This window comes from Haliotis cracherodii, unplaced genomic scaffold, assembly GCF_022045235.1.
Source record: "Haliotis cracherodii isolate W230 unplaced genomic scaffold, xgHalCrac1.p SCAF_1, whole genome shotgun sequence".
Taxonomy (NCBI): Eukaryota; Metazoa; Mollusca; class Gastropoda; order Lepetellida; family Haliotidae; genus Haliotis; species Haliotis cracherodii.
In genome coordinates, this window is record NW_027266264.1 from 52447239 (window position 1) to 52463975 (window position 16737).

The 16737-nt window shown below is 42.1% G+C and overlaps 1 protein-coding gene across 1 annotated transcript; it reads right to left on the bottom strand.

Annotated features, from left to right (window-relative positions):
- Positions 1–531: 531 nt before the first annotated feature.
- Positions 532–16066, bottom strand: LOC139479295 (molybdopterin synthase catalytic subunit-like). The gene is made up of 5 exons (XM_071262159.1): positions 15977–16066; positions 7532–7651; positions 6851–7001; positions 5789–5912; positions 532–3384 (listed from the first exon to the last, which is right to left on the bottom strand). Exons 2-5 carry the CDS (start codon positions 7626–7628, stop codon positions 3307–3309), a joined length of 450 nt encoding a protein of 149 aa, XP_071118260.1. The 5' UTR covers positions 7629–7651; positions 15977–16066; the 3' UTR covers positions 532–3306.
- Between the last annotated feature and the right edge of the window lie 671 nt (positions 16067–16737).

Sequence of the window (16737 nt, forward strand, 5' to 3'; positions counted from 1 at the left end):
TAAAAATCTATCTTCCCTAGCTGTATCAATATCTACAAATATACCATACCTTTCTTAAGAAACAACTGTCAACTGTAAAACATGGTGTGGAAATAAATATAACATGAAAAATGATATACCGGTACTGGATTTCTAAACCTATCTAAACTGAATAGATACACCATCATCATCATCTGGGAGTATCATCACCTGTAAAATATTTTATTTTGGTGATGTGACAAAGTGAGAAAGCAAGGACCCGAGACCCAGCCCCTGTGGTGGTCTCACTGGACAGGTCTTACTGGACAGATCTCACTGGACAGATGCCACAGGCTGAGGTCCGGCCAGACCACCAAAGGTGTCAGGTCTGAGGGGCATTGTTTTCACATTATTACCTCTCCAAAAGTAATTAATTGTTTTGTTATACCAAAATTCATATATGAAATATGAAATATGAAATACTTGATTTCATCTGTTTTGTCCTTGAGATCTTTTTCAGGAAGATCAGCGAACCATATATTACCACTTACCAATAATGTTTTCTTGATCAATATTGATCACGTGACAGGTCAATAGTAAACATTTTTGGGTCAGTTTTCTATTGTTAGCCAACTTAAGTCAGCATTGAAATATATTGTTTCGTCATGTGATGTGGATTAACCAATGAAATTCACAGATTCTTAATAGAGGTATAACAATTCTGTATACACAACAAATGTGGGTGAATAATCTGATTTCTTATCACTGTGCAAAACCTTGCCATCAGATTAAATACACCAGTTAATGGCTTCACTGTCAACAACCAACATTTACATTAAATATGAGACACATCCATACCAGTACATATAATGAGACATCCTGTTTTCACACCTCAGGAGTATTCCCAGTGAGAATGAATCAAAGTAATTTTTGTTTGCCTAATATGTATACTGAGTTAGTGAGCGGCTTTTAGCAGTATTCCAGTGATATCATGGCGTGTTGCCTTAAAGGGGCACTGATCTAACGCAATTCCCCAGACTGGTTGTTGCCCCGTGAGTACCCGGATGATACGCAACGCAACTGAGCGTGACCAGAGACTGGGCTACCGTCTGCAAGGACAGCTAAATAGACTTGGAGGCTTGAGGCTATATTAATCTTTTTTTACGCATTTTTGAACACTGATTGGTTAACTGTGATCTATAAAGATTTCGACAAAGGGCGCATGTTAATTAATTTCTTCAGCCTCAACAAACAGACAAAAAGAACAACGGAGCTCAACGGATGTCGTCATTTGGAAATACCCCAGATGGTTATAGTTTAATAATAATAAAAAGTATCCATGCAGTGAATTGCGGATTGCGTCGATAATACGATTACTACTCACTTGTTGTCATCCACGTTTTCTGGTATAACCTTACACTTGTGTATTTGCGGTCATTCACTTGATGCTCAGTTAATGAATTTATTACAGGTACAGTTAGTGGTAGCACCACTTAGATTACCTGACAAAGGTTCACATTTGGCATTTATTGTGTCTGGGGTAATTATTCAATCCAAATCCAGGTTTGAAGTGAGGTGAAATATGTGTTATGTAATATGCACGTGGCAGCCCAGCAAGAGGTAAATGATCAGTTGATTTACTTTTTTTGAAAATCAACGGATCCTTCCTAGTCATCAAAGGATTAACAGAAAATATGTTGATTGATTAATCACTGTTATCTTGCACGGTGGATATGTCAAAAGTGAGTGTTTACATGTCTAGGTTTACTAAAACAACCTACACTCATATCATGGCGTGAAGTGCCGATGTAAAAACAACATACTTTGTTCAAAGGGTTAACTGATAATACGTTGATTGATTGCTCATTGATATCTATCACTCAATGTATTTTTTAGGAACCGTGGACGTTATGAAAATAATTGTCACGTGGGCTTTCTCAGCCGACCCTTGAGACTTGACACCTATGTGAAACACGTGAAACAATCTAAGTGATCAGTTGAGAAACGAACACGGGTTATTTATATCCCGAAATGATATGTATCTTTTAAAATATTTGATTGTTACAGAGACACGTGACATCGAATAAGTTTCTTTGTACAGCTGCAGACGAGTGGGATATTGTTCCTTTGTGTGGATATTCACGGATACATTCCTCGAACAAGGAACCTGCCTGAAATTTATACACATAAATTTGGTAGGTTGTAATTATGGTATTTGCATTTTGTTTTCCTTCATTTGCTGTAGCATTGAACGGATTCGTTCTTGTTCCTCTACGTTCCTCTATGCGCGATAGACATTGTTTCCACAAGACTTTTCCTTTGTAAGCGTGTATATATTACCATCAATTTGTAAAATGTGATTCTCTCAGGCAATTTATAAAATCTGTAAATATATCAGTCATCTTGACTGAAAAATCTGTCCAGATTGACTAAAATTGATTAAGAGGATCAAAAGGGCCTAAAAACATCACAACAGATTATTATGTAGGATTAGAAGCCAAACAACATAGAAATGTACTTTTCAACGTAACATTTTCAGTCTCTTGGTGATGACATTAAACATCAAAATGTTTGGAATTCGTTATCATAATAATACAGATGGAAATGTTTTTCAGTCACTTTGTAAAATAACTGAATATTTAGGCGTTTAATAAATTTGAAAATGTTACACATTTTTGCAGTAAAAAAATATACACTATAAAAAAAAGCAATGCTCAGGTGAAATATTTACTTTGTGTTGAAAGTCAAAATAGTGTAAACGAAAATTGCAAAATTACCAAGCAAGTGACTTATCAAAACTTCGTCACCATTACCGATGCTACCAACAAAGATACCTACATTTCCTTATTATCTTGAAAACTGTATTTCATTTTGTTTATCAATGTGACCATACGCCTTTATTACTACCGATAAAAGTGACTAATGCGCTTACGAATGGCGCAGCAGAGGTCGCGAACTAGTCTAGATTTCTGCTATACATCTGGGTACTCACTGGGAAAAAACAATAACAAAGGCAACAACCAGTCCCGGGGAATTGCTTTAGATCAGTGCCCCTTTAATGGTGGAGGAAAGCAGACTGGTATTATAAAATATTTTGCATAAAAACATAACATAATAGTTGTGTGATCATATCACACAACAGTTTACCCATCAGTGATAATCAGGTTTTAGATCAGTTCATTTTCTAGGACACTGACAGATTGTCAGCCAAAATATCCTCATTTGAAAAAGAAAAATAATGATATAGAAGATTGTCTTAAAGATTTGATAAAATCATAAAAATGTTCTTATGCCATTTGTCTCCAGCAAAGTCTCTGGGTATTGTTATAATATTATAGTGATCTGATATTATGATTGTTTGTTTGGTGTAGCCCATGCACACTCCTTGTTAGCTTTCCAGTCTGAACTGTGGTCATCATAGATTTCCTGAAACGAGAAAATTGGGTAGGTCACTAGTTACCATGAACAAACTAAGTTCTTACAAAGGAATTCGGATAACACTGGCAGACCATGACATTGGAGTGAGTGATGGAGTAAGTTGGGTTTAATGTCACTTTCAACAGTATTTCAGTTATATCACAGATGTTGGAGGAAATTCTAAAGTGATACAGGTCTTGGATGTTTACCACTTTGGTGAAACCCACAAGCAGGGGTACATTGCTGATATTGCTGATACGAAAACACACGATAGTAGGTTTCTGGCACGCCTAAGGGGTGCAACTCTACAGAACAAATTGTGGTGACTGAGACAACTGAACCATGTCCCCTTGACATAAGTGACATATGCAAGATTTCAGATGGTGATTTAACATGTTTCCGAAGGTATAGAAGTTTGACTGGGCATTTGCCATTTATGCAGCAATAAATCGTGGGGAACATTTCTCATCCTCAAACACTCTCAAATCAACACTAACAAGCTTCTGTTTGACAAGAGAAACTGGAAGTTTTAAACCAATAAAACAGAATTTTCTTGACTGCTGACTACTTAAACATGTTGAATCTGGCAATACCTGGTTATTATAATTAAACAAAACAAAGTGTCTACCCACAAGACATTCTTCCCAAAACTGGTCAAGGAGGTGAATGAGTTTACATTTTGAAATTTGAAAGAAACTACTATGCAAATGGATACTCATCCAAACACAGGCACAAAACTTAATACAGAAGAGTACTTGAAAAACGGAACCAGTCCCTTGACTGCCATTTCGGGGTGGTGGGGCAGCCTAGCGGTTAAAGCAATTGGGCGATTCCCTATTGAGTAGCAAAACATCATTGCTATGCTATGATTTAGTATAGACGGAAAGGTTTGACCTGTACTGTCTCAAATTGCCAATGGCTGAAGTGGTCAATATTTTGACAGTTATTAATTGACATCTTAAAGTTGGTCTAAACTAGAATCCCAAGGGTGTATTTTGTTTGTTTGTTGTTTAACGCTGCACACAGCAATATTCCAGCAATATGACAGCAGTCTGTAAATAATCGAGTCTGGACCAGACAAACCAGTGATTGATGTCATGAGCATCGATCCACGCAATTTGGATACGATGACATGCATAACCAAGTCAGCGAGCCTGACCATCCAATCCCGTTAGTCGCCTCTTACGACAAGCATAAATACCTTTTATGTCAAACATAGGTTGCTAAAGATCTTTTCTAAGGGTTATATCAATTTGAACATATAAACCTCATGCTAAACGTTATGTCAATCAAGCAATCTGTCATCAGGAAAACAATCAGACAACCAATCAGAAGTTTAAAAAATGTATCTCCAACTGCAGATGTGCCAAAATATCTTACTACGCATATCTCCTGTGGGGCCTGTATTGGATAATATACAGGTAATATACAGGTACATGTGACACATCTTCTTGAAGGACACCATTGCAGTTAGGAGGGAGGAGGAAAGGACCAGAGAAGTAAGATAGGTAAGCTATAATATAAACCAACTTATTAAGAAATCATTATCTTGGGACTTATAAACAATACATTGGGATATTTTCTTACAATGATGTTTACAACACACACAAAAGAAATATCCCCCGCCACCTCAACTCTGTAAATACTGTTCAACGTTTGATGGATTTACTTCTTATTCCGTGAAACATGAAACTGATTACTTTTAAGAATCTGCAACTGAAGTTACTAGTCTGAACCCCAAGTCTTTTAGAACTGATTCTGACTTTTGAAGCTCAGCTAATAATAGTCCATATGTTACAATGAGCTTTTACTGAAAGTCTCTGAAGGGCAGGTTTGGGTTGGCTGATGAAATGTTTTTGATATACTTGAAATTAACATAAGTCTGCTGGTCCGAGGCTAGTTGAATTCAGGAATGTCCAGTGACATTTCCTTGTTGACTACCACTTTTACAATTAGGTACGTGGCAATTATGTAGGAGTTCATTTCCATGAACAAGAGAAAATAGAAATTAATTTACAAACCCAGACATTAATGTATGTGAATTAGCTTTCACTATTTCAGTAACCCTATCAAACGTTGCACAGCATACAATAAACTATCAATCCATAATCCACATACAGTAAACTACAGTTATAACAAACACGCTTATAACGAACTGATGGATATAACGAACTTACTTTTTGGTCCTGACTACTTGCTGTAGTCATGCTGTATATGTACTCGTACTTATAATGAACTGTGGTTATAACGAAATAAAATTAGAAGTCCCTTTGAGTTCGTTATAACCGTAGTTTACTGTATTGCAGAACGTGTTGGTCAACAAAATGAGAATAATGCATTCTTATATCAAGAAGAAACATTTGTTGAGTCGAGGAGCCAGAGATGATGAGTGAGTGAGTGAATGAGTGCCTACCTTCTTCCAGATGGGCACAGTGGCCTTGAGGGTATCAATGGCATAGGAGACGGCAGCCAGTGACTCCTTCCGATGTGGGGAGGAGACCGCGATTATGATGCTGGACTCGGTCACAGGAACAACACTACAGAACACAGGAGAATGGTCAAGGGAGGGCAGAAAAATAAGTCTGGACAGTCAGTCAATCTATCAGAAAGCTGCATTCAGCAGTATTCATGATCCTATATCATGGTGGCCTGTACATATCTAAATATGTGACAAACCAGTGGTTGATATTATGAGCATTTTCCAATGTCGCTGAGGTACGATGACACACAAGTCTGACCAACCAATGCCTCTCTTGGCCTCTGAGACCTATTCTTACCCGACTTCTCATGAGTACGTCTTGACATTGCATGTTAAATAGTTATTGGCCTACTACTTATAGGAAATTGTACAAATTACATGGATCATTATAAAATACAGTCAGTGTTGCCTCTGGAATGAGTGAATGTTGTTTTCATATAACCAGATCACACAATGGAGACAGGAATGTAGGGTAGTGGGGCTCTCTTCTGCCCCACTTGAAACCCATGAGGAAACAAGTGATGGTTAATGGGACCCGTTCAACTCTAAATCCCAAAGGGACACAAACATTGAATACTGGGGGCCAATCTGTTATGGTTCTTCTTTCGTAAACAAAAAGATGGGATACTGGGGATCTATTCTGCTCTAACTCCCTGTTGAGCATCAATTTTGGAGTACTTTCCTTCTGCCCTTAACAATCTAAGTTGCCTCCAAGAAAAAACGGGAACACCTTTTTCGGATTGTTCAAATATTAACTAGGCCCCAAAGCAGTTCAGTCTAATATAAACTATTTGCAATCAATCTAACCATGAAATGACAATGCCTTTTAAATCTAACCAAGGCTGTACACTTTGCCTCAGAAAGACCATAGTTGAAACAGGATCATTAGCTAACACATCTAGTATGCTCCTATTCTATTCAGTACTTTACTTGATCCTACTGCAGAATTACAAGTAAAACAAGGGCATCATTTGACCAACCGCCATCTGGACCTACCCAAGTCTGTGGACAATGGCGATGTGTTCAACCTGCCACTGAGCTCGGATCTGGTCACAAACTTCCACCATTTTCTTCTTTGCCATGGGAACGTAGGCCTCATACTCCAGTTTCACAACACGCTTGTTGTCAAAGTTGTCCCGCGTTGTTCCTGTGTGGAGACAAAAGCTACATAACAGAAGGGGTCTTATGAAACATCGCCACAAATGTAATGACACAAGTGACGCGATCCTCAACCAACTTGCCCACCCTCCAGTCCATGTAATGTATAACATAATTACCAGGGTTCTATTCCTCAAAGCAAGCACAGAGCTGAGGTGATCGTAACTCCCATACTTTAACATAGACTTACGACAGTCATAGTGCTATGATTGCTTTGTGAACGGCGTCCTGTCCATGACATTGATTGCATGTTATGAGCAAGAACAGAATCGCAAAGTTTGAAACGACAGTGAGTCATAATTTTTATTTGGGTATACAGTGAAACCTTGAAGGACTTGTTAATCTAAAAGCCCTACTTTTCTGACGATGACTCTTATAATAGAAATGTCTACAGACATACAGACATTGGTCTCAATGAGTCTAGAGTCCTAAATTTGAAATGGGGCTGTTTGTAATTTTAGAGAGTTTTAGATTTAGAAACATGAGGTAGTGAGGACATATTCTGCCTTCAAAACTGACCCATGAAGACTGATACAGCTCCACACGAGGGCGCAGTGACGAGGGCTGTGATACGATCCAAGTTGAGCTTTTCCTCTGTTATATCTATGTGATTCATCTTCTCGAGTTTCCTGGGATTATCTGTAGATGAAAATAACATTTGATTTTTATAACTTTGCTACACTTTCTACAATAACATTTCTATGAAGAGTGTGAGCTCAACTGGTTTTACATCATGACAGGACATCTGTGAGGTTACAGCCAATACTGTGACACAGACATCAATCTCTGTAATCTGTACGGGGTTATTTTCAGGTTGAATGTTACAAGGTAAGAACTTGAAAAAGTTTTACACTTTATCAAGTTTGTTGTTTAATGCTACAGTCAGCAATATTCCAGCCATATGACGGTGGTCTGTAAATAATTGAGTCGGGACTAGATAATCCAGTGATTGATATCATGAGCATAGATCTACGCAATTGTGATACAATGACATGAATCAACCAAGTCAGCAAGCATGACCACCAGATCTCTTATGACAAGCATAGTCGTCAAGCATGGGTTGCTGAAGACCTATTCTAATCCGGATCTTCACAGGTTTAGTGAGTGAGTGAGTGAGCGCAATCCGTGAACACAGGTATGAACACAGGTATGGCAAAATTTTATTTGTTATGCAAGGGCACATTTTATTTTGTTCCACCGTTCTGGTGTTCTGGCAGCAATCTCACTAAAATCAGATCTAAGTTCTCATTGCCGCTAAACAAGGATCTGAGGACACCTTTCACGAACTTTGACCGACCACTGAAACGAAAAAAACACAGAAGTCGACATCAGCCAATTAGAAAGCAGCTTTCATGAGCTTTACGGCACTCGTTTCAACCTGGCGACTTCCATTTCAGACTATCCTTGAAAAATTTGTTGACACAGTTCTCTATTAAAATTTTGAAAACTGAACAAAAGAACAATCCGGAATGTCTAATATATGGTTACGATTGTATTGCAGTGCTTTCCACATACTGTACAATGCCTGCTCTGTTCAAATGTTTATCCCACGGAAGCGAGAGACAGACGATAATTTTGACAGAATCAGTCGTACGGGCCGTAACTGTCGTTCGGAGTACCCCGTTTTAACTTTTTCTAGGTTGCATGTTTAGAAAACACATTCCGACTGTCACTTTCATAATCTGGTAAGCGACGCTTTGATTGGTCAGATGAAAGGTCGTTCTGATGTGACCCGTAATGGGATGTCCTCAGATTTTTGTTTAGCAATAGCGAGAACTAAGATCTGATTTTAATGAGATTATTCTGGCAGCTGTTAGGTTCCTTCACCATTGTAACAAAGCCATGCTTGTCTGTGACATCGATATGGTAGGCAGGGCCACTCTTTACATATATCAACCTTTGTCCAGAAATTAGATTAATACCAAACATATGAAAAGAGCCCTATGTTCATTATCATGTATTTATGCCACGATTGTAACTGCCTGAGTTTAATTATAGTGATTACCATAACCAATCCGCCTGAGATGAATGCCAACACAGTGATAAAATAAAAAGATCATCTCCCTGCACTGCAGCTGTTGGCAGATTCATGTTGGTACAATGTGGATATGAACTTATGACCACCTTAACCATTACAATATCCAAAACAAATTAGATCATGAAATGTGAGGCAATAACTGTTTTATTAATTGTTATTCAGATTTATCAAATCTATCAACATCTTCAGAAATTATCAGTATAGTAATATTTACTATTATTATTATTATTATTAATATTATTGATGATGATGATGATGATGATCATCATCATCATCATCAACATCAGAAGCAGCAGCAGCTCAGGGCCCTTGCCCCCTCTACATGCAGCCCAGACAGCTAATGGGACTTCTCCCAGAAGCGCTGCCTAGTCGAATCCACCCAGAATTTTTTTGAGAATGTGAAGACTCGTCAACACTGCAACCTTCTGCATTACTCAGATTGTCAGAAGGGCTGTATTCCTGGCAGCAAACCTGGGTACTCTCCCAATGTCAGACAACAGATTGGGAGGTACCAAACCTAAGGCACTGAGATCAATGTGGAGTTGGACATGTGACACCCTTCACTCTTGTTTCTTGCGAGAGCAAGTGCTCAGGGGACGGTCGGGCTGGCATCAGCCAAGTGTTCACGTATTACTTTTTAAAATTCTACAAATTACATTAAGTAATACGTTACCACTGTTATACCGAGGCTGATTACCACAGTAGGCGGTGGGGAGCGCTACAACCCAAACATGACTGCTCATTGTTCCTTTTCCAACCAGCGGAGGTAAACAAGGCAGAAGCACTCTATGCGCATGCTCCCAGCCTGGCGTTACCGTATAGGAATATCAAAGCACTGTCAAGTGCATACCATAAGGCTCAATCGTCTTTGCCAAACGATTGGTGACTACAAACGGCCCCACTGGATAGGTATTTCATCGCCGCAGCAGATGAGAACACAGTACCCATGTGAGCTGAATCTTAGATCAGGTTAAACAGTCAGGAAGAGGGAAATTAATTTCAGAAAGCCTACTTAAAGTATGAGTTAGGCGCGTGACCTAATTCCAGTATTTGTAAGCATGCATTACAAGGTTGGAACACAGGACGGACAATTAAATACATAATTGTCAAAAATACAAATAAGGACAAAACACACAAAATGCCGCCCCACCTGTGGTGTGAGAGCCCTGGTTTGCGGGATCCCCACTCCTGTTACCCACGGCGGTGGGACCACCTCGACCCAGGTTGACCACCACGCAAAGGTCTGAAGCCTAAGGAGTTCGGTACTGCGCTAGGAACAACCCTTAGATGACCGCTTGCGCCGCGATCAGTGGCCCAAGACGATGCACACCCTCCACTTAATGATTGGCAAATACCGAGTCAGAACGCCAGTAACAACCTCTCAATATTCTGAGATATTAGAGTGTAGGGCAAATGTTGCCACTAGCGCTTGGATCTCATGCAGGTTTGAACCAGCAACCGGTACCCCCCGTGACTGGTATGCCAGACTGATGACAGAACAAAGTCATAACGCAATCGAGTTGCGAGTTATGTCAGCAGTCCGATTAGGGTTACACGATATGAACAGATGGTCGCGCCATTGTCTACGTTCATTCGAGGCCTTAAGATAATACTTAAGGACCCTAACCGGACACCGTGATCTGTCCTCGGCATCAGCAGGATGTAAGATTTCATTGAGTGATCTTACAGTGCATTCTCTCTCCGTTTGGCCAAATTTCTGATTCTAAGTGATGAAGCCCATGAGCAGGCCCAGTCTGGACCGCTCCTTTGTCGTCCCTATCGAATCGAACCTTGTTGACATCGATTGCATGCATTTCCAACTCCCGTGCCGCCATGGGAAATGAGAGGGGAAATGCTGTTTTCCAAGTCAACTGCCCGAACGAAGCACTACTCAAGGGTTCATACAAAGTCTCCGTAAGTGATTGAATCACCGGCTCTTTTGAGAGACTGGTACTCATAGCATTGTCCCGTACCATAGCAACGGACAAGACATAGCGGAATGGAACCCCTGGAGAGTTTCCAGGTCTCTCGTAAGTGAGACATGAAACGAGCAGCGTCCTGCACAGATACCTTATCTGGCGAAAGAATGTGATGTTTACTACACCACTTCATGAAAATAGCCCAGCTTGCATTATACACCTTCTGGGTAGAATCACGATGCATACTAACCTATGCCCGAGACGCCTGGCGAGAGAAACCTTTCCTCCTCAGTCGCTCGGTGACAACATCCACGCGTGCAGATTGAACTGCCCTGCGTTTGGATGAAGCTGACGTGTGTGAGGGTGGATCAGCAGATCCAGTCTCACAGGCAGTGGAAGTTGTGACTGTGTGGCCTGGGCCAGCAAGTCGGGGTACCACAATCTGTTCGGCAAACAACAATGGACGCGATCAATAACATTCGACAGTGGACTCCTCGGAGCCGGCTTAGAATGAGTGGTATTAACGCCGTCGGCGGGTAAGCATAAGCGTCCATGCCCATCCAGTCTAACGCTAGTGCATCGTGATCGATGGCCCTCTGGTCCGGGACTGGTGATACAAACAACGGGACGACATCGGACGACCCAGACGTTCGCACAGCCACTGAAACACTACTGGATTGAGGATCCACTCCATGGGGCTCGGATCCCGAGGCCTTGACAGAGCGCCTGCCAGCATGAGTCGGGCGCCGACTAGACGATGCTTCCAGTGATTGACTGCGTTGATCACTGCCTTGAACTCTAGGCAATTGATGTGAAGACCTAGTTTGTCTACGCACCACGGCCCCGAGCTCACCTCCCCCTCTAGATGGGCACCCCAGCCCACTAGAGAGGCGTCTGATTACAGGTTCAACGTGGCCTGAGAGGGGTCCATAGAAACTCCTGATAAGACGTTGTATGGGACCGTCCACCACTCCAGATGCGGTCCAAGCCGATCTGGGAGGGCGACATACGCACTGTTCTCCCCCTGTGCTAACAACTGGATGAGAAACCGTTGCAGCGGGTGGAGTTGGAGACGACCGTTCGCTGCAGTCTTGGGCCGATAACTCTCGTACCGCCCTCTTCTCCACCAACCTGCCGATTGCATCGGCGAGGATGGGAAGATCAGCTTCCGAATAGAAACCTACCAATGGGGCGACGGTGAGCGGTGGATTTGCCTTGAGATCTAGCCGATAGCTGTACCGGATTGTGTTGACCACCCAGGGGTCGTCGAACACTTGGTCCCAATTCTCTCAGTAAGTCTGGAGTCTGGCTCCTACCGGGGAAGGAAAGGGAGGCCTGACAGGCTGCGGCAGGCGCAACTGTCCAGGGCCGAGTGACTCGGCTTCGCCTACAGGACAACCGAAGTTGACGCTGTCGGCATACGAACCCCTCCAGTGAGAGTCACCTGGAGGAGCCCTTGCCGTCCTTAGACGGTTTGGGCTTCCCCCAGTGTCCCTTCTTCCCGCGAAAGGACGGGAGATTGCCCTTACCGGAAAAGGAAGAAGGACCCGACCCCTTGGACTTACCGGCCGCAGCATCCTGAGGGGGCACTCCGCTTAGATCCAAGATCCAGCGTGTGCCGAGAGGCCTTGGCGGACACAGCAGCCTGTTGTTCTTTGAGAACGCCAGGGATCTTTTTTATCAAACAGGGTCTGTGCAGACCAAGGCTGCGAAAGGAGGACCTCCTGATTAGCAGCGTCCAACCCTGAGGCGGCAAGGTACGCTTGCCGTCTGAGGAAGAGGCACGTGCCGGAAAAAAAGGCCGAAGCCCCGGCGACGTACTCAAGCCAAGCATTTAAACTGATTAAACAGTTGTAAATGCACTGGTCTCGGTCCGCGTACGAAACAGCCAGCGGCCTATCCTGGGATAAGGCCTCCAGCTTGGAGTCAACGAGTTGCGAAAGCAATGCAGTAACGGAGTCCCCGGTCAGCCCAAGGGTCGCCAGGGGATCCGCTGCAGACGTGGAAGTGGTACCCGCAAGGGGACCCCTACCGGGCGAGCCGGCCACCACAGGGATGGAGACAGGCTGGAACGCCTCAGGCCCCACACCATCGCACAGGGCGCACCGGGTGTACCCACAAGGAACCCTGCACTGCGGGCAACGATCATGGAGATCCTGGGACAATAGAAATTTGTGGCACACCGCGCAACGCCTGGTTGCGGGAGTGGAAGGGGTGGAGCACGGCGAAGTGTCCATGTCAGACATTGTTTAAGCTATAAACAAAGAACAAAACATGGTTACAACACAAGCGCCACAAATATTCACAACGAACATTTTCACAAGAAAATAAACGAGTAATGCGAATATAGAACATACACATATTTTAGCGTGATGTAAAAAAACCCAAACATACTATAACAGGGGAACGTAAGGCACAACATGCAGACAAAACACCCTGTAAGTATATAGAGAAAAGCGGGGAAAAATATTTCCGAGCGTAGTTAAAGCAAACGCCCTCAATAGATATAGTTTATATGCTAATAAACAGTAATAAATATCACCAAAGGATGAAAAAACAGGAACGCTTCCAAGCAGTCTTTGAACGTCTTGCTGAGGCAAGCGAAGAGACAAGAGTGAAGGGTGTCACATGGCAGCTCAGGTGGCTACGCAAGTGCTGCATGAGGTAATTGACATCTCTGTGGTAGATTTCGCTATTTAAGCAGTTGTGGGAGACAACAGCCTCGGTATAACAGTGGTAACATATTACTTAATGTAATTTGGTGGATCCAAGTTGGCAATCTAATATGCCTGAAGGATGATAGCAAGCAACCATAATGATACGGTCTTGATGCTGACTTCATTCATAATGTCAAAAAATGTTAACAAACAATTAACAGGTGTTTCCTAGCACCATGCAGAGTCTTGGAGCGATGGATATAAACTCACAGTGCATGCACAGGGCACAATAGGAGTTCTATGTGTCTTCGGTTCCCACAATCAATGATAAAGGTAGGAATGAGAAGGACCAGTTGGACTGTCCTGGTAGTTGATTCTTGGCAATGAAATCCCAGCACAGCCCTAGGTGAACAGCTCTGTGCGTACCATGCACAAAGCATATGCGGGTAATGTCGAAAGTATGAAGCTCACTTCTTGGTGAGGTTATAAAACAATGTAGCATGGAGAGGCTTGAATGGCAGAGCACGCAAACACTGAAGTACGACATTCAAATCCTATGCGGGAGAGGGAAACTTAGTCCTCTGGGCCCCGTTCCACAAAGCGATCTTAGGGCTAAGTTGATTGTAACTCACTAAGTATGCGATCTTAAATTTTTGTTACGATCAGCCGCCCGTTCCACAAAGCAATCTTAACTAAGAGAGTTGTAAGTTAAGATCAAAATGCTAAGTTGCTCCGGACCAACTTAGGATTGCTAAAATTGATCTTGAATATTGTACTATAACAACAAAGATGGCGACTTTTATTATGATGTGCAAGGAAATGCGTTGTCTGCTAAACATGACCAAGGGAAAATTTCGTATCTTTATGGCTGAAGATTCCGATCATTGTTAAGATCGGCTACTTAAGAACTTGTAAAGTTACAATCGCCCTAAGATCGCTTTGTGGAACGGGTGTAAACTTTAGCTAAGACAATTTTTGAATCGACGTAAGTCTCTAAGACTGATTGTAGTTACGATCGCTTTGTGGAACGAGGCCCAGATCTTCAAGACGCAATGAGCGTCATAGCGCCTGTAGTTCTAGGTTCTTTGTAATTTTTGATCTTCTGGAATTTCAAACACCAAATTGCGAGCCACCACAATAGGTAGTAATGCTTCTGCCTGTCAGGTGTTGCTTGGTATGCAGATAAGGGAGGTATTCAGCCAAGAATTGAGGCAAGGTTGTAGTGGGGTCCTGGCCCTTTCTTTTACATCAATCATAAAGGTCTCGATCAGTGTGCCATAGCAATGGTCTCAACTGCCCGTGCTGAATAGCCTTTTGTGCCTTGATTTCTCTTAAGAAGGTGTGCAGATGAAACCTGCTTTCCGTTGGGTGTGTTAACCTGCTGTGCAGATGGATGGGTAGGTTGGACCACCCCGGCAGAGTGGATCTCTTTCTGCAAGACTTCTGAGGTCTATGACCCAACGTCTTGCTGATACCCAAGGCACGGTAACGATGAGAGCAAGGCTCTTGGTTGCCCGGATGTTCCTTATCAAAAATCACTATGATGTCATTCCCAAAGACATGAACACAAGTATAAACATTACTACATTTGGGGTTAGAGGGCAAATTTCAAGATGCCATGGTTAAGATCAAATGTAATATATGAAGACACAAACCAAAGGAAAGATATAATTCACATAAAACGTATAGCATGCAAAGGATTGTAATGGGTAAAGCTGAGGGCTCGAAACCAGTGACTGTTCTCTCTGAGTGACACCAGTAATGTGATGATATGTGACGTCATCACTTCCGTGGTCATGTGGGAGCTGTGTGATGGGATTAGCCACACAACCAGTTGGAACATCTTCTTCTTCAGCAAGGGGGCACGGGTGGCCCAGTCGTCTAAGGCGCCGCGATTTGCTGTGCAGAGTTGCGTCCCTTGAGGACGCCAGAAACCTATGATTGTGGGTTCGAATCCTGGTTCGCCCCGATTATGTTTCTAGGTTTGTCAGCACCATACCCGTGCTCGTGGGTTTCACCGAAGTGGTAAACGTCTTAGACCTGCATCACTTCGGGCTTTCCTCCCACATTAAGCTGGCACGCCGTGATATAACTGGAATACTGTTAAAAGAGGCATTAAACCCAACTCACTCACTCACTCTTCTTTAGCAAGACCTCACACAGCTCTTCTTTCTGTCAAGAATCTTCAGTAAATGCATTAGGGAGCAAAAATAAATAAAAATATGAATAACAAATAGACAACCATTCTGATAACCATCATTGCCAGGAATAAAATTGCTGTGGGCACAGAGATCAGCTTGGGACCCCCATTTCAATGACTGGGACCCCTAAAAGTTATTTTAAGCCTTACCTGTGAGAGCAATGGTTTATCCTCCACTGATTGGTGGGATGACTGCCAGTTCGTCCCCGTTATGAAGTTCTAACTCGTTGTCATTTGGGTCAATATAATCTTCATTCAATGACAATACAATGTTTTCTGAGATAGGGGAAATGCTGAAAATATATGAAAAGGTTGCTCAATTTTAAACAGCAGTCATATGTCACTGTCAACTAGCTATTGGAAAGTGATGCTTACAGATTGAAACCTATTTCCTATTACTTCTAATTCTGTAACAAATGCAGGTACAGTTTGGTATTAGATTTAAGAATAGGGCGCATATTTTCACAAATTTTGTCAAAAAGCACAACCCATGCACGGGTAAAGTTTAGTATCATGATAATAAATATTCAAGCCCATGATCAGTTAATTCTGTTGTTACTCAGCAAATTCCAGCACCTTACAAAGAGTAAATGATACTTAAAGAGACAGGCAGAGACACAATATCCATGACAAGCAAACCTTGGAAACTTGTTCAACAGTAGCTGCAACAGCTGTTGTGCTGACAAAGATGGTGGAGCATCCACAAGTGATTCCTTCTGCCCAACTAAATCACGACTTTTGGCAAAAAATAAGACTTTAATCTGAAACAAACAAACCTGGTTTCATTAATCACAAAATAATGTTGTACATACAGTGTATACTTTATCATAATTTAATAATCGTGTGAAGTGTCCTGATCCATATGCTGAATACGGAAATAGTCTTCTATTTCACTGTTCAATCATTTAATT